The sequence below is a fragment of the Danio aesculapii genome, chromosome 4 (assembly GCF_903798145.1).
Source record: "Danio aesculapii chromosome 4, fDanAes4.1, whole genome shotgun sequence".
Taxonomy (NCBI): domain Eukaryota; kingdom Metazoa; phylum Chordata; class Actinopteri; order Cypriniformes; family Danionidae; genus Danio; species Danio aesculapii.
This window is the reverse complement of record NC_079438.1, coordinates 21,560,814-21,588,634: the sequence shown is the minus strand read 5'-3', so window position 1 is coordinate 21,588,634 and position 27,821 is coordinate 21,560,814. Positions and strand designations below refer to the sequence as shown.

Sequence of the window (27,821 nt, the reverse complement as noted above, 5' to 3'; positions counted from 1 at the left end):
TTTAAGCTTTTGCTAGATTGTAAATGAGGCTCTTCACTAAGTCTATCATTATTAAAATCGACAGTGCAATTCCAATCTCCACCTAAAATCAAGTAGTCACAAACACGTTGCTCTAAACTTTCTTTGATACTTTAAAAAAATTCCGCTCTTTCAGTCCCAATATTAGGTGAATAAACATTAATAAACAAATAACTTAAACTTCTATTTCAGCTTTAAGCATTAAACCTCGACTATTAACAATTGTAAGACAATTCAAAATATTTACTTTTAAACTTTTAGCGAAAAGCACAGCCACACCTCCACTAACATTACTCCCATGACTTAAAAATACTTGACCTCCCCAATTTATACCCCATTCAACTTCATCTTTCGCAGTGCTATGTGTCTCCTGAAGAAATATCACATCAAGTTTATTAATATTTACTATTTGCTTTACCATTTCTCTTTTCTGCTTATCCCCTCCCTCCATTAATATTTAAAGAGACCAATTCTCAAACTACCCATCAATATTATAAGAGAAAGGGACAGACAGAAACAAAGTATACCCAACCATGTGACACGCTAAAGACAGACATCACTTATATTTTGCAAGGACCCTTTTACCTTTTCGAGTTCTATTTAAATTTGAGACTTTGTTTAAATTCGTAACATGTTTTCTCAATCTGAAACGTTTCTTATCATCTAGCAAATCAAGACAAACTGTTTTTTGTAAAAGCGCAACCGACCTGATGAATTTTTTAATGTCATCAAAGTAATCTCCAACCTTCACAGACTGTCCAAAAGTTTCATCAAGGAAATTATCAATCTCCTCTAATGAATAAAGCTCCCTCGACCTACCTACCCCTTCAGACCCTTCTCCACCTGACTCAATCTGTTCCAAATCATCTGCATCACTTTCTGCATTATTTCGAATATTGATCGGCATTGTTTCATATGTCCTTCCTTTCGTTAACAACCACTGTCTCCTGCATGTCTGGCACAACTTCACCTACATCATCAGTAACATTCCTTCTTGCTCCTTTTTTTCAGCACTTTTTGTGCTCACCTTATCATCCACCAAAGTCATCTGCTCTGAATGTTCAACAACATTATTTTCACTGCTAGCGTTGTGAACTTCCAACTCATTAGCCATATAAGATGCCTGTTCGTTCTGTGTAGTACAACTACTGCCTGATGCTACATCATCTTTATCTCCTTCAATCGTTTTTTCATCAGATCTTTCCACACGCTCTACTTGCTCCCTATGGGGACAAAAAAGACGTTTATGCCCCACATCTCCGCAGTCAAAACACTTCATAGTCCCCGAGCTAGCATACACCGTATAATATCCCCCTCCGTGCTTGATGTTAAAAGAAACATCCAATGACTGTGTCTGAGATTCCAAAAACATGAACACTTGCCTCTTTAGCGAGATTACATGTTTTAAACGAGCATCTTTACATCCAAGAGTCACCGTTTTAATACCACTTGCAAATTACCAAACCTACGCAATCCTGTTCAATCAATTCATTTGGAATAAACGGTGGAACTCCTGAAATAACCACTCTAGTTGAAGGCACCGATAACGGGTGATACTTGAACTAACATATTATTGATGAACACCCCATTCTCAATCAGAGTGTAGACAAAAGCCTCTTCTTTCAAAAAACAACAGTAGCTTTATTCATTCTAGATGCATAAGCTATGTTATCATAACCAACCTGTTCACCTACCGCAAGCAAAGCCTCTTCCATGTAACCCCGGGTTACGTAATAAACCGAACCCGTGTCCAATGGACAGCGGCGGCGTCACTACGGACGCCATTTGCCGTGAAATTTTTAATCAATACCACTGTCAATAAATTCTTAACGTATCTAGAAACAAATAATCAATAAATGATGTCTTACATTTTACATGCGTGTAGATAGAAAAGACAAGATTCCCACAACCATGTAATTATCAAACAAAAAAGAGACGCAAGCTCTCCATGCACACTCACACTCGCACACAAACGGAAACCCGAGAGAGAGAGAGAGAGAGAGAGAGAGAGAGAGAGAGAGAGAGAGAGAGACCAATAAATAATTCATGACTGATTCATTTAACTGAGATAACACATTTTTAAAGTTTCAATCAATTTACATTTAAGGGCACATGTTTCTTAAATAGAAAGTGACCTTCAAATAACTTGTATGCCAATTCATTAACACACTATCTTTGTAGACCATACCTGCATGGCTCCAGCAGTTTCTCTAGATTTGCCAACTTCTCATATTCAGCATTTGTTGGGAGGGCCAGATTGTGCTTCTGCTGAGAGCGTTGTGTGCAGTGCGTCTCTGTTGCGCCTCACACGCTTGATCATCTCAAGGGTGGAATTCCACCGTGTTGGAACATCTTGCACGAGTGACTCCTGAACTTGTCCAAGGGAGGCTTGCTGGACATTTAGCTCATCCGAGTTGGCCGGACTGTGTTTGAAATGTCCGACAACTTTACAACACTTGGCCAGTGCACCATCAAAACCACCTACCCGAAATGACATTACAATAGCTCTCTGTACAACATGCGCAACACAGGGCAAATGCTCGAATGGCAGTATCCTACCTGCTGCCATCATATTAGGAGCTCTGTCTGTTCCAATAGTGCTGATTTTGTCAGCTATCCCCCACTGATTAGCGACATCGAGAAACTGCCTGGCACACGCGTCTGCAAAGTGACGCTCCTCTGTTTTCATCACACCTAACGAGAAGACAAAGTAGATCAGAGTAAGTTCACTAATAGTAGTAAACAACTAGCAATCATCAAGAAGCAAACATAATGTGGTGGTAATTCGTGATAATCAATAAGCTAAGTAATTAAATTATGTCATTTAAAATTATATAACGTAGCCTACCTTAAACGAAGGAGTGAAGTTCCCAGCTGGAATCAATGATGTGTACAGTAACGCCGCGGTAGTTATCATTGTTGACAGATGTCAAATGGTCCCTAGTCAGTGCTACACACCTCGCCTCTACCATCGTCTCGTCTCTTGCGGCTTTCTCTGAGGCATGCTGGTCATGTATTCTCCTCATGATAGTTCGCCTCGCAGGTAGTTTGTAAGATGGGTCACCTATGTCCGCGTGGAGAACAAGCTCGAGCCCATCATCTTCAACCATGCTGATGGAATGGCAGCAGGTGGCAATCCACTGAGCAAAGAGATTAGTTAACTTGGCTGATAGAGCTGTGCTGACGGTTTTGCCTCGGTTGCACTCAAACATAGTAGTTTGACGACAACTCTTCCCCTGCACTACATCAGTGCTTGGCCCGACATCTTCTGCATTAGCTAAGGGATGCTTTGCGTTTAGGTGGTACCTGAGACTGGAAGAACTCCTACAGTAAACTAATTTTGCATTGCACAAGGTGCAAACAACCTTAGTTTTGTCCAGGTTTCCATTGGGAAGCTTCTTAAAAATAAATTTTCCCTGAAGCAAACCCGGAGGCTTCGTAGCCACATCCATGTTAGCATGTCACGTTTTTGAGGTGGTAATTTCACAGTAGGAATACACACAGGTTCGTAGACTCATTCTCGCCACCTACAGTGCAATTCGGCCAGGATTACATCTGCGCTAATACATCCTAGCTTACATAGTATAGACCCAGCTCCCAACATAACTTTGAGAATAGATTAACAGCGATAATTTTTTTATCGTGTGATAAGAGTCTCGCATTAACGCAGCCGTTATTAACGCCGATAACGGCCCAGCACTAATATATTACCGTTAAGTGCACATGATCAGTACAATATGTATTGCATATTAATAATAATTTGAATGAACAGATAGCTGCAGTCCTTCAGTAGTCTGTTGAGTACTGAAATTAGCATGTAAGCTAACAAATCACTCATGTTCTCATTCACAATAGCGACACTGGGTTTCCCATACACTGATTTATTTGTAGTAATGTGGGAGTTTTCACATGAACGTATCTTTAAAGGCAGCCAATTATCTACAGAAAGAAAACTTGTTTCTTTTCTCAAATTAGTCCATCAAAATAAATGTGTAGTGTTTTGTAACCAAAGTCTTCATTTCTTACCCACAACACATCAAGATTTGATCAAGTCAAAATCTCATAACCTGACACAAATCTGATCTGTCGTTACTGGCAAATGACATTGTGTAGTCTGAACAGGGCTTTAGGGAGTCTGCATTGGTCGGTCACTGTCATTGCCTTATGGCGAATTCACACTGCACGAGTTTAGGCAGACTTTCATTCGCCAACAAGTTTTTTGAAATTGCAGACAAAAGCCCAAAATCGGAGGTAAATCAGTGTTTGTTTACTCAATTAGACAATGTGAATGATCAAAAAAAAACAATGTAAGGGTGTAGAACAGTGTTCCCTGCATCTTCATTTTCTCCTCCCTAATCATTCTAATTCTGTTCAGAGCTGACCATTTGATTGGTAAATTAATAAACTATTTGCAAGGGCACTCAAAAATATGTATGTATTTTTTACTTGTTCAAACTACCTAATTAAAATGAGCTGAAATAACACGATTCTTGAAATATCATTGGGACAACTTAATTTTTTATGTTCAATCCACATAAATTTGTTAAGTGTTAAGTTCATTTAATTTGTGTTGTGAGAACATGAAAGAATTGTGTAGAACCCTGCAGTTTTTACAGTGTGTGCAATGAGCACAAATAGGGATATCGGTTCATAATAAAGTTGAAAAACATTGTCAGATTTTGCTGTATTTGGCTTAACCATTCTTGGGCGGCTTACCAATGTTTAGATGACTCTAATACATAAAATAAGTAAGCTGACCAAAGTTCTTATGACAAGAAGACTTTATTATAGACAAGGAATAGTGCAGATCCTCTGAAGTCGTCGGTCTTCAAGTAACTTAATCCAAAGTACTGCCTGCGAGACTCTACTTTGTAACAAAGGATGTAACCCCTCAGAGATTACCCAACTGCTGTGGTTGGGTCACAACTTTTGAGTCCCTGTAGGTCATTTGGTTCACACCTTTTCAGATGCAGATACTTGTTTGCATGTGAAACAAGCCACACAATCTATCAACATAAAGAGTTATTTTGCATTCTTGTAGCCCGGTAGCAACTCTCACAACCTGGTACTGGACTGTGAGCCCTGATCTACACTACAAAACAGTTGTCAAAATCTTCACCCCTCTTAAGCTATTGAGTTTACATCTTCAGGTGTTCAAAGGGTTTCATTATCAGTAACTTGATATGTATTCAAAAGTTCACACTTGTTTGGTATGCTGTCCCGGGAGATAGCCCTAAGCTCATAAGATCCTCGAGGCCTGGGCTCCCTCTCGTAAGCAGGGTGAGAGGGGAGTTTGAGGTCAGGTAGATCTTGATGAACTCCCCAGACTTGTTTCTGTTCTAATGACACATATAGGAATGGCTAAAGAGAGATATACAGCTTACTAAGAGCTCGACTATGGTGCCAATTTAGAATGTTCAGTTTACTTAGCTCATGTGTTTTGGACTGTGGGATGAAATATGGAAACCTGGGGAAAACGAAAATAGTTTATAAATAAACTTCACATGAATGAACAGCTAAACTACATGAACAAGCCGCCGTTTTGAATATACCTGTTTGTGTGGACAAGGCCTCATTTTTGAGGACGCTGCTCTCCATTGTGAAGCTTCAGGTGAGTGCTGAGGCTTCTTTTATGTTTAAAGCCCTTTCCACACTCACTGCATCTAAAACGCTCCCCTGAGTGAGTCTTCATGTGTTGCTTAATGGTGTCTTTGCGTGTGAGACTCTTTCCACACTCATCACATGTGAACACTATGGTTCCAGTGTGACCATCCATGTGGTTCTTGAGGCTACCTTTGGTTGTGAAGCTCTTTTCACACTGAGCACATACAAACGGCTTCTGTCCGGTGTGACTTATCATGTGGTGTTTGAGTGTGCTTTTATATGGGAAACTTTTACCACACTCTGTGCATGTGTAAGGTTTTTCTCCAGTGTGAATCCTCATGTGGATCTCAAGGTCTTGTTTTTTACCAAAACTCTTTCCACACTGTTCACAGGTGTAAGGTTTCTCCCTAGTGTGAACTCTCATGTGAACATTCAGGTTCTGCTTTAGACTGAAACTCTTTCTACAATGTTTACAGCTGAAAGGCTTCTCTCCAGTGTGAATTTTCATGTGCAGTGCAAGGCTTCTTGGATTATAGAAGCTTTTTCCACACTGTTGGCAAGTGTACGGCCTCTCCCCAGTGTGAATTCTCATGTGCAGTGCAAGGCTTCTTGGATTATAGAAGCTTTTTCCACACTGTTGGCATGTGTACGGCCTCTCCCCAGAGTGAATTCTCATGTGGGTTTTAAAGCTTTGTTTTCGACTAAAACTCTTTCCACACTGTTTGCAGGTGTTTGGTTTCTCCCCAGTGTGAACTCTCATGTGAACATCAAGGTTTGGCTTTTTTCTGAAACTCTTTCCACACTGTTTACAGCTGAAAGGCTTCTCTCCGGTGTGAATTCTCATGTGGGTTTTAAAGTCTTGTATTTGACCAAAACTCTTTCCACACTGTTCGCAGCTGTAAGGTTGCTCCCTAGTGTGAATTCTCATGTGGACTTTAAAGGTGCCATTTTGCCTAAAACTCTTTCCACACTGAGTGCAAGAGTAAGGCTTCTCTCCGGTATGAATTCTCATGTGCTCTGCCAAGTTTCCAGCATGATAGAAGCTTTTTCCACACTGTTGGCACATGTACGGCCTCTCCCCAGTGTGAATTCTCATGTGCCTGGTTAAGTTTCCTGTACTATTGAAGCTTTTTCCACACTGTTTGCAAGTGCAAGGTTTCTTCCTAGTGTGAACTTTCATGTGAACATCAAGGTTTGACTTTTGACTGAAACTCTTTCTACACTGTTTACAGCTAAAATTACACCCAGATTTGGATTTCCGAGGTCTTCCGTGTGATGAAGTCTTTTTAGTCAGTGTAGGTTTTTCATCAGTCATTATTTTTGGGGTTTTCTGCTGTTTCTCTTCTATTTCATTCTGTTGATGAGTCTCTTCTTTCAGTACCATCAGGTCTAAAAAAAAAAAAAAAAAGTTAACTTTAGTATGAAGGCTCAAAGTGACAAGCAAGAAATGGATGTTTTCACCTAAATATTAAAATGACCATTTACCAATACCATTTACTCTCCGTCATGTGGTTTTAAACATTTCCTTTATTGTGGAACACAGTAAGCTAAGTTTTTTTTATAGATTTTTTAAAAATATCTTCTTTATGTGCAAAACTGGAATATCACATAAAAGATGTGCAAATAAAGCAGCATTTCCATCCAATGAATCAAAGAGAACAAAATCGTCACTTCCTGATTAACTGGTGCCAAATATCAACAGTAAAAGCAGAATTTACTGCGATAGATGAAACTACATGAATCTTTTCTTTATTTAATAAATGACTTTCACCTCAGAGGACAATGCCGACACACAATGAACACGTGGTGACGTTTGAAGCCCTGAGACGCAAAGAAACAGACACTCTGGAGGTAATTAATATTATATTAACATTAATACTGAAACGGTTCAGACGTTTTAGAATATATATAACAAACCTTTATAATTTATAACAAACCTTTTTTAACACACATACTGGAATTTGTTCAGTAAAAGTGCTTGCGTAGTTTACGTAAGTTTATCTTCTCTTATCGAATAAAAAGTTTGTCCTTTTCAGTTATGAGCATGTTTTTATGCCTATATTTCAAAAGTTATGTGCATCATGACGTTTCCATCAACCAATTTTTTATGCTCATAGCCTATCCAAAATGCACATAAAAATAGGTGGCTGGAAACGTAAGGCTAAGCGAGAAATACCGCTTCATCATTAAAAAAAAAAGTGGAGGAGACCGACAGAAACTTTATTTAGAGAATAAAACCTGCTACTGACCAGGTTAGTTTCACAGAGTAAGTGAGAAGCACGTTTCACAGGAGAAGCACGTTAGCACCGAGAGCAACACCGAGTAAGTACATTTAGACCTGTTTTCAGTTGCTGTGTTTGGTTCGAGAACACTTAGACTTGTTTCAGCGGGTTGTGTATTGGTTGTTGGACATTTAAAATTGTTTTCAGCTATCTGTGTTTAGAACTAGCAAGCTTTAGCCACTGTTTCCTTTGTTTACTGTAAGAGCTTGTGTGCCGAGCGGGAGGTTTTTCGCGCCCCCGCCGCTGCAATTTTCGCGTGTTTTTTAACTTGGAGGCGTGTCCAAACGCCAGGTAAACACTATATATTTGAACACATTAGGTTTAGCTAGCAGGAGAAGCACGTTAGCACCGAGAGCAACACCGAGTAAGTACATTTAGACCTGTTTTCAGTTGCTGTGTTTGGTTCGAGAACACTTAGACTTGTTTCAGCGGGTTGTGTATTGGTTGTTGGACATTTAAAATTGTTTTCAGCTATCTGTGTTTAGAACTAGCAAGCTTTAGCCACTGTTTCCTTTGTTTACTGTAAGAGCTTGTGTGCCGAGCGGGAGGTTTTTCGCGCCCCCGCCGCTGCAATTTTCGCGTGTTTTTTAACTTCGAGGCGTGTCCAGCTGAACTCAATTAGCAAAGCGCTCGGGGGTGTATATAAGCGACTAGTATCACCGCGGCAGCCTCGTGTGAAGCCCGCCTCGTGTGAAGACCGACGAGTGTAAAGACCATCGACTCTACCTGTGCGACTAAGACCGACGAGTGTAAAGACCATCGACTCTACCTGTGCGACTAAGACCGACGAGTATAAAGACCATCGACTCTACCTGCGCGACTCCACCGAGCAAAGACACCGACAAAGCACTTGAGTACTTCTTACTTTATTATTTTATTTTATCTCTGCACTCATTATTGTTTTCCTTGCACTTTATTATGTGTTTACTAATTCCTGTTGTTACTAATACTCGCAGAGCACGGGAGGTACGCTGCAGGCGCAACCCTCACAACCTTCGATCAATTCATGTATCCTCTATTTCACAACTCTCTCTCTCTGTGGGCCTCTGGAACTGTCAATCTGCTGTTAACAAAGCAGATTTTATTACCTCCATAGCCACTCATTCTGACTTTAGTCTCATGGCTCTAACTGAAACCTGGTTGAGACCGGAGGACACTGCTACACATGCAGCTCTTTCTACTAATTTCTCTCTTTCCCACACTCCTCGTCAGACAGGGAGAGGGGGTGGGACTGGACTACTGATTTCCAAAGAATGGAAATTCACTCAGAGACCGTCCCTGCCAAAAATCAGCTCTTTTGAATTCCATGCAGTCACCATTATCCACCCCTTTCGCATAAATGTGGTTGTCATCTACCGCCCACCGGGTACATTAGGTCACTTCTTAGATGAACTGGATGTTCTTCTCTCATCTTTTTCTGATTATGACACTCCCTTGTTGGTACTAGGTGACTTCAACATCCACATTGAAAGACCTCAAGCTGCTGACTTCCAGACTCTGCTTGCATCTTTCGACCTCAAAAGAGCACCTACTTCTGCTACTCACAAATCAGGTAATCAACTAGACCTTATTTACACTCGACATTGCCTCGCTGATCAAACACTAGTAACTCCACTACAAACATCGGATCATTTCCTTCTCTCTCTCAACATCCACATTACTCCTGAGCCGCCACACACTCCAACTCTAGTTGCCTTTCGCAGAAACCTACGCTCTCTCTCACCCAATAGACTATCCACCATTGTTTCTAACTCTCTTCCTCCATCTTGCAAACTCTCTGCACTTGATACGAACAGTGCCACTGATACACTCTGCTCCACGCTAACATCATGTCTAGACAGACTATGCCCTCTTACATCCAGACCAACCCGGGCCAATCCTCCTGCACCCTGGCTCTCTGATGTTCTCCGTGAGCATCGCTCAAAACTTCGGGCTGCTGAGAGAATTTGGCGAAAAACTAAAAATCCTGAACAGCTCATAACATACCAAACTCTTCTGTCTTCTTTCTCGACTGAGGTTACTTCTGCAAAGCAGACATACTTCCGTCAGAAAGTCAACAGTGCCACCAATCCTCGCTTGCTTTTTAAAACATTTTCCTCCCTCCTCTATCCTCCTCCTCCACCCGCATCCTCCACACTCACTACTGATGACTTTGCTACATTCTTTTGCACCAAAACTGCAAAAATCAGTGCTCAATTTGCTGCACCTACAACAACCACGCAAGATACACCACCACCAACACCACACACACTCACCTCTTTCTCCCAGCTCTCTGAGTCTGAGGTGTCCAATCTCGTGCTATCAAGCCATGCAACCACCTGTCCGCTAGATCCCATTCCCTCTCATCTCCTGCAAGCCATTTCTCCTGCAGTCATACCAACACTGACTCACATAATTAACACATCTCTTGACTCGGGTCTATTCCCTACTTCATTTAAGCAGGCTAGGGTAACCCCTCTGCTAAAGAAACCCAACCTGGATCAAACGCTACTTGAAAACTACCGGTATCCCTGCTTTCATTCATGGCCAAGATTTTGGAGAAAGTAGTGTTCAATCAAGTCCTAGACTTTCTTACTCTAAACAACCTCATGGACAACAAGCAATCTGGCTTTAAGAAAGGCCACTCAACTGAGACTGCCCTGCTCTCGGTCGTGGAGGATCTCAGACTGGCTAAAGCAGACTCTAAATCATCTGTCCTCATCTTGCTGGATTTATCAGCTGCTTTTGACACTGTAAACCACCAGATCCTGCTATCTACGCTTGAGTCACTGGGCGTCGCAGGCACTGTTATTCAATGGTTCAGTTCCTACCTCTCGGACAGGTCATTCAGGGTGTCGTGGAGGGGAGAGGTGTCCAACCTACAGCATCTAAACACTGGGGTACCTCAGGGCTCTGTGCTTGGGCCACTTCTCTTCTCTATCTACACGGCATCTTTAGGAACAGTCATCCAGAAACATGGTTTTTCCTACCACTGCTATGCTGATGACACCCAGCTATACCTCTCTTTTCACCCTGATGATCCCTCGGTTCCAGCTCGCATTTCAGCCTGCCTGTCAAACATTTCACTCTGGATGAAAGATCATCATCTCCAGCTTAACCTCATGAAAACGGAAATGCTTGAAGTTTCTGCCAACCCGACTCTTCACCATAACTTTTCAATCCAGATGGATGGAGCAACCATCACTGCATCCAAAATGGTAAAAAGCCTTGGAGTTACGATTGATGATAAACTGAACTTCTCTGACCACATTTCTAGAACTGCTCGATCTTGCAGATTCGCACTCTACAACATCAGAAAGGTCCGACCCTTCCTATCTGAACATACTGCTCAACTCATTGTTCAAGCTCTTGTCCTCTCCAAACTGGACTATTGCAACTCTCTGCTAGCCGGGCTACCAGCTAGTTCTATCAAACCTCTTCAGCTGCTTCAGAACGCAGCAGCACGAGTGGTCTTTGATGAACCCAAAAGAGCACATGTCACTCCGCTACTCACCCGTTTGCACTGGCTGCCAGTTGCTGCCCGCATCAAATTCAAAGCTCTGATGTTTGCTTACAAAGTGACCTCTAGCTGTGCTCCTTCGTATCTGCTCTCACTTCTGCAGATATATGTGCCCTCCAGAAACTTGCGTTCTGTGAATGAACGTCGCCTCGTTGTTCCATCCCAAAGAGGGAAGAAATCACTTTCCCGAACTCTCACATTCAATCTGCCCAGTTGGTGGAATGAACTCCCTAACTACATCAGAACAGCAGAGTCACTTGCTGTCTTCAAGAAACGACTAAAAACGCAACTGTTTAGTCTCCACTTTCCTTCCTAATCTGCAACTGCCTCTCTGGCTATACCACTGTGCCCTCTTTCTCTCTCTCTCAAAAAAAAAAAAAAAAAAAAAAAAAATCTCTACTCATGTTTTGCTCTTAGACTTTTACACACCTGAAACTTGTCTATAGCGCTTGTTCACTGCTGCTCTTATAGTTGTGTAAATTGCTTCCTTGTCCTCATTTGTAAGTCGCTTTGGATAAAAGCGTCTGCTAAATGACTAAATGTAAATGTAAATGTAAGTGACCACGGTGACAGACTCAGAGTTAAAGTTACCTCTCTTTCAGAAACAGGCTACTTAAACAAGTGTCTTTATGACTACACATACAAAGAAAAATAATACAATTAGAAAATATGACTTTGCAACATCAAGCAGCTTTAGGCATGGGCCAATATAAGATCCTGACGGTATGATAACCTTGAAAAAAAATATCACGGTTTCACAGTACTGTGATTACTGCTCTAAAATATATTCTTTTTAAATGTCTGGGTAAAAAACAAACACTTTTTTCCCTTTAAACACAATATATTTTAATTTGAGAATTTTTTTAAGTATGTTGGAGCAGTAAATATGTCAGGCTGAATAATTCAAATGCATCATTGACTTCTGCTGTCTTCATTTGTTTCAAAAACAGATTTCTTTACCATTTAAAACGGTACCTTTGGATACCTTTTCTGCTGGAGATACTGTTGTCCTGAAAAATGTAAAACAAAATGTAAAAAAACCTTACATATACCGTAGGAACGGTACAGCAGAAAATATTGGCGGTTTTAATACCTCAAGTTTTTTTCAAACCGCGGGATACCATGAAAACGGTTATCGTCCCATGCCTAAGCAGCATAACACTGTTTTTAAGATCTAAAAATTCAATCCTTAAAAAATGTCTCAAGCAAAAAGATTCCAATGGCGGCACCTGCTGGTACGTGAAGAATATGGTGAATACTGACGAACTTTACACTCAAATGTTTGCATATCATCAGCATGATGTAATCCATTTCTTAAAGAGCCCATATTATACATGAAATAGGGTCATATTTAGGTTGTAAGGGTCTCCAACAACAGTCTAATATGCATGCAAGGTCATAAAACACTTTTATGGTCTTATAATCTGCATTTATTTTTACCTAATTATCCCAACGACTCCCATATGAATCGTTCAGCGATTCATTTGTTCCCAAACCCCTCCTCAGCGCGAAGCTAATCTGCGCTGATTGGACCGATGACAGACTGCTGCGATTGGTCGACAGTGACAGGCTTCAGCACGAGACAGAGTGAAATGCCCAGCTGGTAATCAACTATATAAAAGTAGTCACAGTGCACACACGCTTCATAGTGTAAGGCTTTTTTCACACACACACACAACCCTCCTCAGAAGAACTGGGGAGATCGACGCGAGTCTCCTAGCCTCTCCCTCTCCCTCTCTCTCTCACACACACACACACACAACGCTCCTCAGAAGAACTAGGGAAAGCGACGCGAGTCTCTCTCTCTCTCTCACACACACACACACACACAAAACGCTCCTCAGAAGAACTAGGGAAAGCGACGCGAGTCTCCTGTCTCCTAGCTTACAATCGCCATAGCAACGACAAACGGCAGTGGAACGCGAGCTCACAAAAGCCTTTAACGTTAAATCCGTAAACAAAGCGGCACGCGTCGCGTTTTTAACGTGGCTTACATGCGATAAGAGATTATAAAGAGTAACCGCGTGTACTGTACCAGGTTAACAAGTAACAAAACACAATAAATACATAATTTGCAAGTTAAACGAGGCAAAAATTTTAATCGCACTTACTTACACTAGTGAATAAACCTCAACCACTGACTCTTCACAGTTCACAACTCATCTTTGGATAGAGACTGTCAATATTATCCATCTGAGCACAGCGTGACTTCATTCGACCGGCGGCGTCTGTGTGTGTGTCTAGTGTTTTTTCTGTGTTAGTGGGCGGGGCCGCAGGTTTCAAATCTCCCTGGTTTGTGCGCGTAACTACTGGCGAGGCTTGTGTTTCGTGGCTGCGTCATCGCGAAACACCTAATGACTCGTTATCAAGACGACTCGTTTGAAGCACTATGAGTCGACTCTTTTATAGATGAATCAATAGTTTTAAACACTGTACACTTACAGATTTAAGCCTTAACTGGATATTTCACTTCACTTAGAGCTGTGGTACACACTACATGGAAGGGCATTTTCAAAAACCCATAATATGGGCTCTTTAAGCAGCAAAAGTCATTTAGACTAGTTTGTTGGCCAGTTGTAGTCAGTGCAATGCTAAACGTTATTGTTCCACTATAATTTGTTATTTTGTCTCACGTCGTCCCACAGCAACATCATATAGTTTAGAATACTGTACAATGTTTTATAACAATTAATTATTTTAGTGTCCATTTCATTCAGCATATTTAATATTGGGGACATCCACGCTTTCTGACATACTGCAAACCAGGGTTTCTGCAGGTTTCACCAAGATAAATTTAAGACTTTTAAAGACTTTTTTGGCTCGTTTCCACTGACTGGTACAGTACGGTACGGTTCGGTTTGGTACGGGTCACCTTTATCAGGCTTGCATTTCCACTAACAAGGGTACCCTTTTGGTGGGCGTGGTATATGACAAAGTTTCAGTCGACGTCATTCTAGCTCGAGGAAATGTCTACAATAAAGCTGTATGGGTCACTTACAAATCATATGAGAAGCTCTTCTCACAAAACAGATGCTTCATGCACATAAATACTTGTGTAGAAATGTTTATTACTAACTTTTCAATGAACATGAGTTGATTATAACTGCAGATCAATAATAGTGCGAAATAGCCTACTGTAACGTCTGTAATTATATAAAATAAATAAATGAACATATATGTACACATACAGCCCCTTACAGTCTCCGATATGTTACCAACTACAGAAGAACTACACACAGCAGACATCTCGCCTGTATTTAGAATTAAAACAACAGAAATTATAGCCTACAGTCAGTGAAAACCTCTTATCTGTGTATGTAATCTTCAGCAGCACATGTAGCCTCTGTTAGAGAGTAATTCCGTCATTCCCGGTTCATATTAGTCCAAAATGTGAAGATAATAAGTTAGTTAATCATGGCATTTTGTTCGCGTTTGCTGAAAATATAATGTGCTCCTTTTTTGCGGCTTCTCCTTTGTTTCTTCACGCTTCACTCTCGCGTTTGTCAGTGTCTGACAGGATCGGGTTTCAAAAGCACGTCAATAATCAAGCGCAGGTTATTATCATCAGCTCAAAAAGTTTGTTATTTCAGATATAATGTTAGGCGCGCGTGAGCGCTAGCAAGAAAGCGAAACCGCTCGCGCCTCAGACTGGCTCGTAAAAAACTACTAGGCACAGGGTAAATCTGCTCTTCTTCTTGGATTTGTGGCTGTTCATCAAGACGGCGACAAGGTTTGTTTGAGCCCAGATCAACCATGGCTCGTTATTATATGTATTTATAATTCCGCTGTGATCTCTCGCTGTGTAATTCAAACATGACGTTTTTTTTGTTTTCATTTTGGCTTGTTGTGTAAGCGAATGACGTATCTCTGTAATACAATAGCGTTCAGCTGCGCGTGTGGCTCCACCTTTTGGTACCCTTTCTCGTGTTTGGTACCCTTTCGAAAGGGTGCCAAAAAAGTGGTACGGTACGGTTCGGTACGGTACGGTACGCTTTTTGACAGTGGAAACGGCCATAAAAGCGTACCAAACCAAACCGAACCGTACCACTCAGTGGAAACGGGCCATTTAAGACCATTACGACTGAAATTTTAGACTTATAAAGGGCTAAAGGCTAAGGAATTTTTCAAATGGCCCAGATGGAAAAGATTTTTATTTGCCCTGTCAAAAAAACTATATAATTTAATACATTTAATAACACAATAATAAAACAATGAATAAAAAAATTAATAAATATATATATATATATATATATATATATATATATATATATATATATATATATATATATTTCTTAGCAAAAGATCTTAAATATTGTGTAAAAACAAGCAAGCTTGTATCCACACACTTTTTTCCAAAATAAACTCTCTTTAAAAAAAATAATAAAAATGAACAATGTTTTAAAAGTTTTAAAAACTATAATAAACTAAATCTATGCACAACAATCTGTCCAGGTGGATGTCCTCAGCAGTAAATACATGGAGCACGTTTAAACAAATGTTATTGTAAGGAAAATAATTAAACCATTATGATAAATAGAGTTAAAATGACCTTTTTGAATAAAACGTTAAAAGTTTTTTTGAGATGGATTGTTGATGATTGTATGGGTTTTGGCCAGATTGGGTAGCAAAACATGAACAAAGGAAAATGAAGACTTGTTTAAAAAAGTTTTAAGACCTACAACACAATATTTCTGTAAATTTAAGATTTTTTAAGGCCTAAAATTTAGATTTTGGAATTTAAGACATTTTAAGACCCCACAGAAACCCTGTTTAAACACAATAGCCCTGGCAATTAGTTATTATAATAATGATGTAATTCTAACTCAGATACTATCTCTGAGAACTAGTAACAACTACTAAAAACAAGTTTAAACCCATAAAGAAGTTGATGAAAACAAGGCAATTGTTATCAACGTGACATATGTAAATGGAAAGTACTAAGCCAACACTATCACTGTAATAGCAGAGATCTTCTATGAGAATACTGTAGGTCAAATATCGTCAGCTCAGTTAAACTTTTTTAATTTATTGTTTTTATTTATTTTATATAGCGCCAGTGCTCAATGATGCTTTACAAACAGTAGGAGAATAGGAAAAGCAATAACCTTAAGAAGGTAGAGAAATTGGCAGACTAATAATACATAAAATAATGACAAAAGACATGACAACAAGTGACGAAAGAAACTCATTCCTGTCTTTCAATGGCTGTTTCCATTCAACTATTTTGCATATGCGCATAAAAAAACGGTTGATGGAAACGTCATGCTGCGTATAAATTTTGAAAATGCACATAAAAAACGTATGCGCATAACTGAGTAGGATAAACTTTTTATTAGATAAGAAAAGATGTGCATGAATCACGATGGAAACACTTTTACCGAACAAATTTCAGTATGCGCTTTAAAAAAAGGTCATGTGATTTTGTTATTAGAGATGATGTGATGATAAAAATGTGTGTAATGGACAAATCAGCAGGCTGAGCACACTGTAGAACCATCTGAACTGTTGTTTTGGTCATTCTAAAACGCCTTACCGTTTAAGTATTAGTGTCATTATATTATTAATGACCTCCAGAATCAAGAGCGTCTGTGCTCCGCATCTGACACCTTCAAACGCCACCGCGCTTCACTGCGTATCAGGATTGCCTTTTGAGGCGCAAGTCATTTATTAGATGAAGAAAAGATTGAGGCAGCTTCTCTTATCGCAGCAAATTCCATTTTAACTGTTGATATTTGGCGCCAGTTAATCAGGAAGTGACGATTTTGTTTACTTTGACTCTGTGAATGGAAACGCTGCTTTATTTGCACGTCTTTTATGCGATAATCCAGTTTTGCGCATAAAGTTCATTTGCCTTTTTGGATGGAAACATAGCTCCTGAGTGTTTATGTGCATTTAGGAGAACTAGGCAGCACACTCAGGGCTGCAAGATGGATTTAATTTAGTATTTTTATTATTAAAATATATCTGAATGAGGATCAAATGACTGAGTTGGTCTTTGAGAATGAAAATCAACCTGTTTGTTCCTGCAGATCTTCCTGTTTGACTGTGAATGTTTCTTCAATCTTCAGGTCTTCACTCTCCACTTTAATAAACGCCATCTTTATAACAGTGTGGAGATCAGTCGCTTCAGCAGGAGTTTTTCTCTGTGTTTAGACCCTTTATCCTGTTTAAATGAATAAAACAATGAACAGAAACAAAATAACTTCTCTTCAACACTTGCTTCAACAGTTTCTTTATATGAGAGTAATTGACAAAAAGAAATCAGGTAAGTCTGAGCAAGAAACAATAGCCATAAATGAGCTAATTAAAACTATTAGTCCATTTCTTATATATAGTGATGTTTACTTTATGCTGTTTAACATAGACATTATGCTATTTAATAAATTAAACCTTTATTAAAACACTTATTACACACATCTCTGTAATTTTTAGGTATGTTGTTTCTTTATTGTTTTGTTTGTTTTTATTTACTTTATTGTCTGCTTACAGAAATGTTGTAGCACTTTTTTTGCACAAGACAAAATCCCTCTCTGGGACAAAAAAGGTTATCCTATCTTTATTCAAACAATAGCCCTCATTACTGTGAGTAAAAGAGTACTACGTTGCATAAAGGGTTAAAATAATATTGTCAACAGCAGGTACATTATTTACCACTAAATGAAAAAAAAGAAACTTTAATCAATCGCTTTATAAGTGTAAACACTTCAAAACAAACCTTTCTCCAGTTGAATCACAACGCAGGAGCGGCGCAGGCTTATGACGTCACACGCCACGCCAAAATAAAAGTCTTTTTTTTTTTTTTTTTTTACCTTTTTTGCCACTTCTTCCTCTTTTAAGGAGTTAACTAACCCATGTATTTCTTATAATGAAACAAAGCACTACAATTTATATATATATATATATATATATATATATATATATATATATATATATATATATATATATATATATATATATATATATATATGCACACATATAAAAAAAAAAAAAAATATATATATATATATATATATATATATATATATATATATATATATATATATGCACACATATAAAAAAAAATTTATATATATATATATATATATATATATATATATATATATATATATATATATATATATATATATATATATATATATATTTTTACACATATACATACATTCCCTTCCTTCTGCATATTACAGCTACCATAGATAACTATTCTGCTATATACTAAATTATATTACTTAACCCTGTGTCTTTCAAAATGTTATAATCTTATCTAAAACACACATCATCCGTGCTCAACTTTAAGAAGTTCTCTATGTTAGGTTCCACTTGTTTTTCCTGTAACTGTGTGAATAATCTATTTCTTTCTGTGTGATATGTTGTGCAGTGCATTAATACATGTTTTACAGTCCTGTTTGTTATTACACTCACACATCCCATCTGCATGTTTATTGATCATATGTAATGTACTATTGAGTGCTGTGTGATTAAATCTCATTCTTGTGAACTTGTCTTCTTCCTGTTTGCTTTTCCTTGTTTCCCTACCTCTTCCTACTTTGTTCTGTATGGTGTAATATTGACGTCCTGTACTCCATTATTCCATATATGTTGCCATTTTCCCAATACTTTAGTTTTAACAATACTTTTGATTTCTGACTTGCTGTATTTGATGTTAATGTCTATCGTAGTTTGATGTGCTGCTTGTTTTGCCAACTTGTCTGCCATCTCATTCACACTGACCCCTATTTGTGCTGGTACCCACAACAATGATATGATAACTCCTGATTTTGAGATTATTTTCCAACTGTACTATTTCATAAATGATGTCCTGCCGTGACTCTGATACTAAATTTTTTATACTCATAAGTGCTGAACTTAAATCAGACGCAATGACAACTTTAATTGGTTTATTATCCTCAACCCACTTTAGAGCCAACCATATCGCTACCAATTCTGCTGTATACACTGCTAAATTATTACTAATTCTTTTAGCAGCTTCAATCTTTAACTTTGGAATACTATGACACTCCTACCCTTTGTCCAATTCTTGATGTATCTGTGTATATTTCAGTTGTCTCATTGTATTTTTCCTTTATATAATTTTCTACTTGTTTGCTGTCAATCTCACTTTCTTGTTTTTCTTTCAGTATTTCAAAATCAACTTCCAAATCACCAAGCAGCCATGTGGGAACTACTGGAAATACTATAGTGGGCGAAATTGTTAGGGTGTCTATTTCCATATCATTTATTTTATTTCGTATTATCCATCCATAACCTTCAACATCATGTTTCTCTCGTTCTTGGCATTGCATCAGAACTGTTTGTGTTATGCGATTGAGCCTTCTCACACTTCTACTGTGTTGTTTAAATGCAAGCCGGCTGATGGGCTGCAGCTGGGACCAATCAGACTGTGATGAGAGCATGCAGTTGTTTCTCCTTCGTTTTATATATATATATATATATATATATATATATATATATATATATATATATATATATATATATATATATATATATATATATATATGAGATAAACTTTTTGCCCCTTCTTTTACAGACCTTGGAGAAGTAAGTGTCTTCAGATGTGTTCTCTACACAAAGCAGTGGGGAAAAATACTTTCACTGTGCTTTGCCATCTCAGCCCTGTTTTTTTATATCCCAAAATGAATGGGAGGCACTTAGGAAACAACAAAAAGGGAGACTTTATCAGAGTCTTCAGTGGACCAACATTATTTCCAGAGGCATCAATTCTCTCCACCCCTATTGCAGCTTTGGTTTCAAACGGCAGAGTCAAAACTCTGATGTCGAAAATACCAGGGCCAGTTTTCACTTTATGTGGGTTACTGCTGGTTCACAGATTGCCCAGTAAGCGCACGTCACTATCTGTGGTGAAAAGATTTTAAAAGCGACGGTGGTTCTCTGTGGTGATGTGCGTCATGGCACTCATGAACTCAGAAGAAGGCCAGTCCGTGCAGATGCTCATCTGTTCATTGCACAGCTCCTACAAACGAAACTCCCTAGAAGTTTATATTTGGAGTCAATGAACAAACATCCCCACACTGTCAGAAAAAAATGTGCAAAATTTGTACCTTTAGGGGTACAATGGCTTGTCACTGGGGCAGTACCCTCAAGGGTACACCTGTTGTACCCTTTCACATGGGTACATATTTGTACCCAAGCAGTATGTACCTTAATGGCTCAAATATGTACCTCTGCTGACTAATTTGTACCTTACTTGGGCTATGGTACAATAATGTAACTTTAAAAAGTACAGTAAATTGGAAGATGTCACTTATACCCTTTATAATTTTAGATCTCAAAAACACATTTGATCAAACAGTATTACACATTTGATTTAACATTTCTAAACATACTTAGGAAACTGTTTATCAGCAGAGTATGTTTCAAGAGCCTGAAAGTCCGTCTGTCTTGGTTTATAACACCCCATTCAAAGTCAAACTCTTACTGTATTTGCATGGAAATATGAATCACACAACACCAGTATTAAAAACTTGCCACATAGAAAACAGTGCAGTATTGACATTTAAAATGTATTTCATTAGGGAAGAGTCATTTCTTCTCCATTAGCATTAGCACACGAAAACAGTTCAATTTAAAACCCTGAATGTGTCAATCTCTTTAAGGATGTTTGGCTGAGAAAATTCTTAGCATTGTTTCATCTTGTGCTTCTCAGTTGATTTGGGCAATGTAATTGAAATGTCTATAGCTGCTAGTCTTAAAATACTGATGCACAGACTCGAAACGCATGCACCAAAGTAAATGCAAAGATCCAAGCATTGCTGTTTGTTGAAGACCCAGCAATACCAGTTCTCTCGAACAGCTGCACTGCAAGTTGTTTTTCTTGTAATTTTGGATCTCTATCTTTACATTGTTGCTGATGTTCAAATTCAAATTGTTGCTCCATCTTGGGGAGTTGCTGATGTTCATCTTTTGCATTCTTTATGTAGTGTGAATAAGCCAAGTTGAAAACACAGTAAACAGCGAAGGATGCAATAATGTCTTTTAACTTCTATTCTCCTAGACTTTGCAGAGGACTTTCAACCATCTGTAGAGTTGGGTATGGAGCATCATCATCATCACACTGTGAAAAGAAAAAACATGACATCAATAAACAATGTAAAATCTGTTAGAACTGCATAACATCTATTAGAGTATTAAAGTGTTTAACCAACAGTTCCAAACCTCTCCCAGTGTAATTACTGTAAGCAATCAACTTTCTCTGCTCGAAAGTCAGAATCTATTGCAAAATAAAGTCATCCATTAATTTATTTTCTTTTCGGCTTAGTCCCTTTATTAATCTGGGGTCGCCACAGCAGAATGAACCGCCAACTTATCCAGCATATGTTTTACACAGCGGATGCCCTTCTAGCTGCAACCCATCACTGGAAAACACCCATACACACTCATTCACACACATACACTACGGCCAATTTAGCTTACCCAATTCACCTGTATCACATGTCTTTGGACTTGTGGGGGAAACCGGAGCACCCAGAGGAAACCCACGCCAACATGGGGAGAACATGCAAACTCCAGAAATGCCACATGACCCAGCCGAAGCTCGAACCAGCAACCTTCTTGCTGTGAGGCGATCGTGCTACCCACTGCTCCACCGTGACACCCTAAAATAAAATAAAGACAAATAATGAAGTACTCTTAAATAATTTAATAATATAAAGGACCTGTTTTTAAAATAAAGAAAAAAATTATTGGAACGTTTAGCAAATGTTGAATAAAAGATATTGATGCATTTTTATGAATTACATTTTTTAAAGAAAAACATTGAGGAATGTTCCAGCCTGATCTCACGAGAAAGCGTAAGTATTTTACGTTTTGACAGTTTAGTGGCTAATTCGTACGAATTCGTACGAGTTCAGTCGTATGAAATGGTACGATTTTAAAAAGGAGGTGTGGCACCTAACCCCGCCCCTAAACCCAACCGTCATTGGAGGATGAGCAAATCATACTAAATTGTACGAATTAGATCGTACGAATTCGTACGAATTAGCCACTAAAAAAAAGTTACGAATTGCCGTGAAATTGTGTTGGAATGTTCTCTATATAAAGGGTTTGTATTTAAGGCCCATGAGTTTGAACTTGCTAAATGCAGCTTGAAAAGGCACTTAATGATCACATCCAAGAAATAAGGGTTTGATCTAGCAAAATTATTATCATGTAAGTTTTATGTTATTACCTGTTAGATCATCTGTAAACTTCTCTTCTTTTGCTTCTTTGTAGACTTTGGCCAGTGGAGATGGTTTTTTTCTTTCTCAGGCACCTTTAGCACAATACTGGTAAAGCTGTCCTTGAAGCTCTCACTTGGTTGGAGATGGTTGATAAATGCATTCAGTCAGGTTCACCACGACTGAAACTAAACAAAGGAAATTAGTGATTCACTTTAACTAAAAACTATCTAATATTCTTTGTTGCCATTTCCCTTTAGTTCTTACTGTACAAATAGTTGTAAGCTTGACTACACATATGTGTTAACCACAAAGCTTGAAAATTTAAATATTTTTACAATAGTGATAACATTTCAATAGTCATTTGATCCTACAGTTTGGCCTACACTGACATTAAACTTTCATTTAAACTGTGAACTGATTTAAAATGTGTGATCTCACTGACAAGGGTGTTTTTATTAAAGGGTCACACACCTTATTGTACTGGATATGCAGAACATTCGCATTACTCTCAAATGATGATGCATCCTCGCCAATTGCAGCAATCACCTATTGGATCAAATATAAGTTAATGTATAAATTATTAACAAACAATGATGAAAGCCAAAATACTGAATGTAATGAATGATTGTAACGTTACTTACGTTATTACTCTCCATTGCTTACTCATCCACTTCTTTTTCTGAAAGAAAAAAAAACATGATCGGTGTGAACTTAAGGTTAACAGCAAAAAAAAAAAAAAACCTTTAAATTAGCAACTCAAAGGTTTGATAAACGACCTGCACCTTGATCTGACGGGACACCGGTATTAGTAGGATTCTCTTGGACATGCGATTATAACGTTATTTAAATATGCAACGTTGCAAAATACAACTGCTATAAATCAACGTGGGTCGGGTTCTATGCATAAACTAACGTTATATTGTTTCAGACATAAAGGGGGACAGGCGTTTACTTCACTCCAGTTCGGAGTAAACATGAAGGTTAGCTTACCAACACTAAAGGAAATTCCGAATTTATAAACAACGTATGCAATAAAGGCTTAACGACATTATCCAAACAAAACGAAATGTGTTTGAACTGTTTCTCTGGACGTTGCACCGCTGTTTTGTCAGCGTCTCGAGCTCTGTCTCACAGTCAGGTTATGTGAAAAATCATATCTTCATTTCTGGTTAACCTTAAATTACAAAAAAGGGTCCCCTCACACGCCAGGTAACTCGACGGTAGGCTTAACTACATACACAAGGCAAAGTAACGTCAAATATGAATTGAATATGACCCAACAGATATTCACAATAAGTTATTTAACATTAAACGTACCTGCAAATGTCTGTGCTTATTCCAGCCTCTTTGAGTCCTTCAAGTCCATCCTCTGTCGAGAAGAACATCGGAACAGAAGTAAACAGCTCAATTAAAGATGAATAACTGTCGCACATAATCAGCTCGCATTATGAATGCACTGCGCGGGCAAAAATCCTATTGGACAACACGAATTCAAATTTGCTGGCTGCTACTAAGCGAAAGTCAATGGTTAACATCCCGCTGTGCAGACCCGCAAGTTTAAAAAAAATCTCATCCAATGTGTCACAAAATGTAGTTTTAAGAGTATTTCAGGCGAGAATGTAGTTGTTTTAAACTCGAATCGGCAGTTTATTTACAAAAATAGCGCGTCTTTAACAATGTGCTTCAGTGAATGCGGACTCTGTCAGTGGGAGCTTTATGATTCTCTCCCCCGCCAACAGCAGCTTTACTACGGCCAGTCCATCTCGGATCTGGCGCTGGATTCAATCTCCCCATTGTAGTTAAAACATGATATTTTATACATTTTGTGTATATCTAACGGTCTTTTAAATCTATTACTTGTTCTCAGGTGTATTATTTTGGCATATTCTGTTACATTTTATAATTGTTTTATTATTAATTAATTTATTAATGCTACACTGTTGTTATATTCTGTTTTTGTTTACCAATCTGGTTACCTTTAATTCCTATTGTATACAACTATACATCTCTAACTATATACTTGTATGTCCATTGTAGTAGTTTATTAAATCTGATAATCAAAGAAAGGTCTGTGTGTAATAAGCCATTTCACTTTACATTTAGGGGGATTTATGTTAACATTTTCTTAAGAAAAAAATTTTTTTATAATATTTATAAGGCCATGTTTTATAATTAAATCATGTTATTGTTAATGTAGTTTTTTTTGTGCATTTCTTCCAAATAACCAACAACTCATGACATAAATGAAGGACCATTTCATACACGTTGACTTGCTCCTTTTTTCTTACAAGTGATTGTACCTTTCTTTGGGCCTTAAATGGCCCAAACATGGACCCTTTGACAGTTGGGAACATATTTGTACTTTTTTTTACCCTTAAATGGTACATATAAGTATCTTAGGGTGCTACTTTGAACCATTGAGGATACAACTTCACCATTTGTACCCCAAGTGTTCACAAATGGACCCCAACCGTACCCTTTTTTCTGACAGTGCATGAACTTCAGGTGTGAGGTGTTGAGGATTAAGGGATGTGTAGTCTGGCTGCCTAGAGCTGTATCAAATATTTATTTGGGTCCTCATACTTGGAGAAGATCTGGAATATAACTGTCGAAGGCAAGTTAACTACTGGATGCTAAAGTTAACATTGTTAATGTTCCTTTGTAGTCCTAATTCTAAGAGAAAATGATACACAATGGTTATGAATCTTGATTGTACAGAATTTAAATATGGGATTTTGTTTCCTCCTTGGATGTGAAAGGCTATGGTTTCAGTACTTACGCTACCGTGTGGTTAACAGATGTTCAATAATTATTGAGGTAATTTTAAAATGTGTATGTAGGTTAAAACATCAGACTAAAACTTTTTCGTTAGAAAAATTATTTATAATATAAAACAATTTTGTAACTAAAGCAACTGCATTTAACTCAAATAAACTAATCATTAACTATTTAATTAACAAAGAACTACAAACACAGGGGTGCACAAACTTGGTCCTGTATTGCTGGGGTCTTGAATAGTTACATTTTAACCACAATCAGACACAATATGACCAGCTCATTATTAGACACCAGTCATCCAAGACCAACTTTGTCACTCCTGTACTAACTTAATTGAAATGCATATCTATTATTATACAAATTTAATTTCCGAAACTCTCCGGTTTGCATGCTCAATTGCTATTGTGCATGGAAGTTATTTCACCAAATCATCAATGTTCCCATTGTATAGATGGGCTAGGATCTCGAATTCGCTGAAATCGCTGCAAAGCAGCTGCAGGCTTTCTCCCTCTTCTGAGACCCCAACAACCTCTACTTCCTCAGTTTCATGTCTTCTCTCAGCAACCTGCATTGAGTGAGTAAAATTGACATGTTTACATCTGTAATTGTTACAGTGTTATTACAGTGATTGATTTTCATTATAACTTCATTACAGAGCTATAATAATCAAGTTAATAATAAAAAAAAATTTATATTGTTATTAGCAGACCATGCAATGGCAATCATGTATGCAGAAATTATAATGTAATATTTGATTATATTATAAAAGTTCTGTAATAAGAAGAGTTTCATATCAAGTGAATCTATTTTATTTTAATAGTTAAACGTAAATGAATATGCTTATTCACAGTTTATAATCAAAAAGATTTTATATCTTATAGTTTATTTGACTTTTTTGTGAGTTCTAGATAGAGATGCACAATATTATCAAACATCATTGGTGGTCATCACTTAAAGTGATGTACTGTTCATATTTTAAGATATTTTTTAAAATCAACTGTAAAATCATAGAATCACAAAACTACCAAATAGGTTCACCCTCAACAAATGGCAAATTTTTATTATATTGAATAAATGTAAAATCTAAATGTGTGCATTGTAGGTGTGCATTCCGTGTTTCAGGTGAGATGTTAAACTGAGGTCCTGACACACAAGAGTAGGGGTATAACTCCGGCATCCTGGCCAAATTTGCCCACTGGCGATTTGAGTGTCCAGAAAAGCGCTATATAAATGTAAAGAATCATTAATTATTATTGTAGTGATGCCTACACCAGCACTTTGTTCAAGTTGACTAATATAAATGTATTATCAAATGATCTTACTTTAATTTTTAACAGCAAATGATCAACTTTAGCTTTCAAAAATGTTTAATGTCTTTAATTCTTACTTTATTCTTGGCCCACTTTATATTAGCTGGCCTTATCTACTATGTTCTTGCATCAAAAAAATAAATACAATGTAATTACTGTGTTCATAATGTATTTGCAGAACACCTGTGGTGCTCTTGAGGTGAGATACGGGTTGGGCTAGGTACAGGTTTGGTGGTATAGGTAGGTGTAAGAGATGGACAACAATGTAATTACATTTAGGCATTTTATCATAAGTACAAAAAAGATGTATTTACACAATAAGTACATTGTAACAAATCACATAGTAAGCACATAGTAGTTTGAGCCACCTAATATAAAGTGGAACCAGAAACTCATAAAGGTTTATAACCACTACAGGGTTAATAAATAATAAATACATTTGAGTTTTTGGGTCAACCATCCATGTATATTTTAACTTAAATTGATTTAAAAAAAAAAAATACTTGCCTTATGACTGCTAATTGACAACTACTGTTCGAATGGTATAAACTTTTGGTCATGTATGTCTTTTTTTAAACTTGCTTGCTTCCAAGTCAAGTCTTAAACCTTGGTTTCAGTAAAAACAGAAGTGCTCAAGTAAAGTTCAACTTTTGTTTCATATGGTTTTGCTCACTTAAAAACATAAAATAATGCTGCTGGGTGGTACCGTGTTACACAACTCTTGCAAATTTATTATATTAATTCATGTATTTATTTTAATGTATCTAATACATTTTTGGAAAATGCAGGAATAATATAAAGTTATTATATTACTAAATGTCTTGCTTCATATTTTTTTTTTTACCTTTGCTGTGGTGTAAGTTGAAGAGTTTATTTTACCCTTCCCACTCTCCCAGATGTGAACTCTCATGTGAGAGGGCTCAATCTCATCTCCTTTGAAAAGCTCCAGTAGGGCTATGTCCCTCCAAAGTGAGACATTGATTGTGTTCTCTCCACACTTCAGACTAAAGTCGAGGATTGGGACCTGTTGTTCCTGCACCTCTGTCATCCTCAGTGGAATCATGAAAGCATGAAAATCCGCTTCATTCGCGGGTCAAATTCACTTCACAACAGACGCAGATTGTAGCTTCGTTGC

General features: G+C 37.9%; 1 protein-coding gene across 1 annotated transcript; it reads right to left on the bottom strand.

The window, feature by feature from the left end:
• Positions 1 to 5,590: 5,590 nt before the first annotated feature.
• Positions 5,591 to 17,560, bottom strand: LOC130222082 (gastrula zinc finger protein XlCGF57.1-like). The gene is made up of 2 exons (XM_056454706.1): positions 17,417 to 17,560; positions 5,591 to 7,011 (listed from the first exon to the last, which is right to left on the bottom strand). The coding sequence occupies exons 1-2, from the start codon at positions 17,499 to 17,501 to the stop codon at positions 5,591 to 5,593; spliced, it is 1,506 nt and encodes a 501-aa protein (XP_056310681.1). The 5' UTR covers positions 17,502 to 17,560.
• Positions 17,561 to 27,821: the final 10,261 nt, after the last annotated feature.

What these genes read in the sequence shown, in the direction of transcription:
- LOC130222082 (XM_056454706.1), bottom strand. Translation starts at nt 17,501, where the DNA reads ATGGCGTTTATTAAAGTGGAGAGTGAAGACCTGAAGATTGAAGAAACA. An exon ending in AGATCTGCAGGAACAAACAG is followed by an intron (nt 7,012 to 17,416) that starts GTTGATTTTCAT and finishes TTTTTTTTTTAG; the next exon opens with ACCTGATGGTACTGAAAGAA.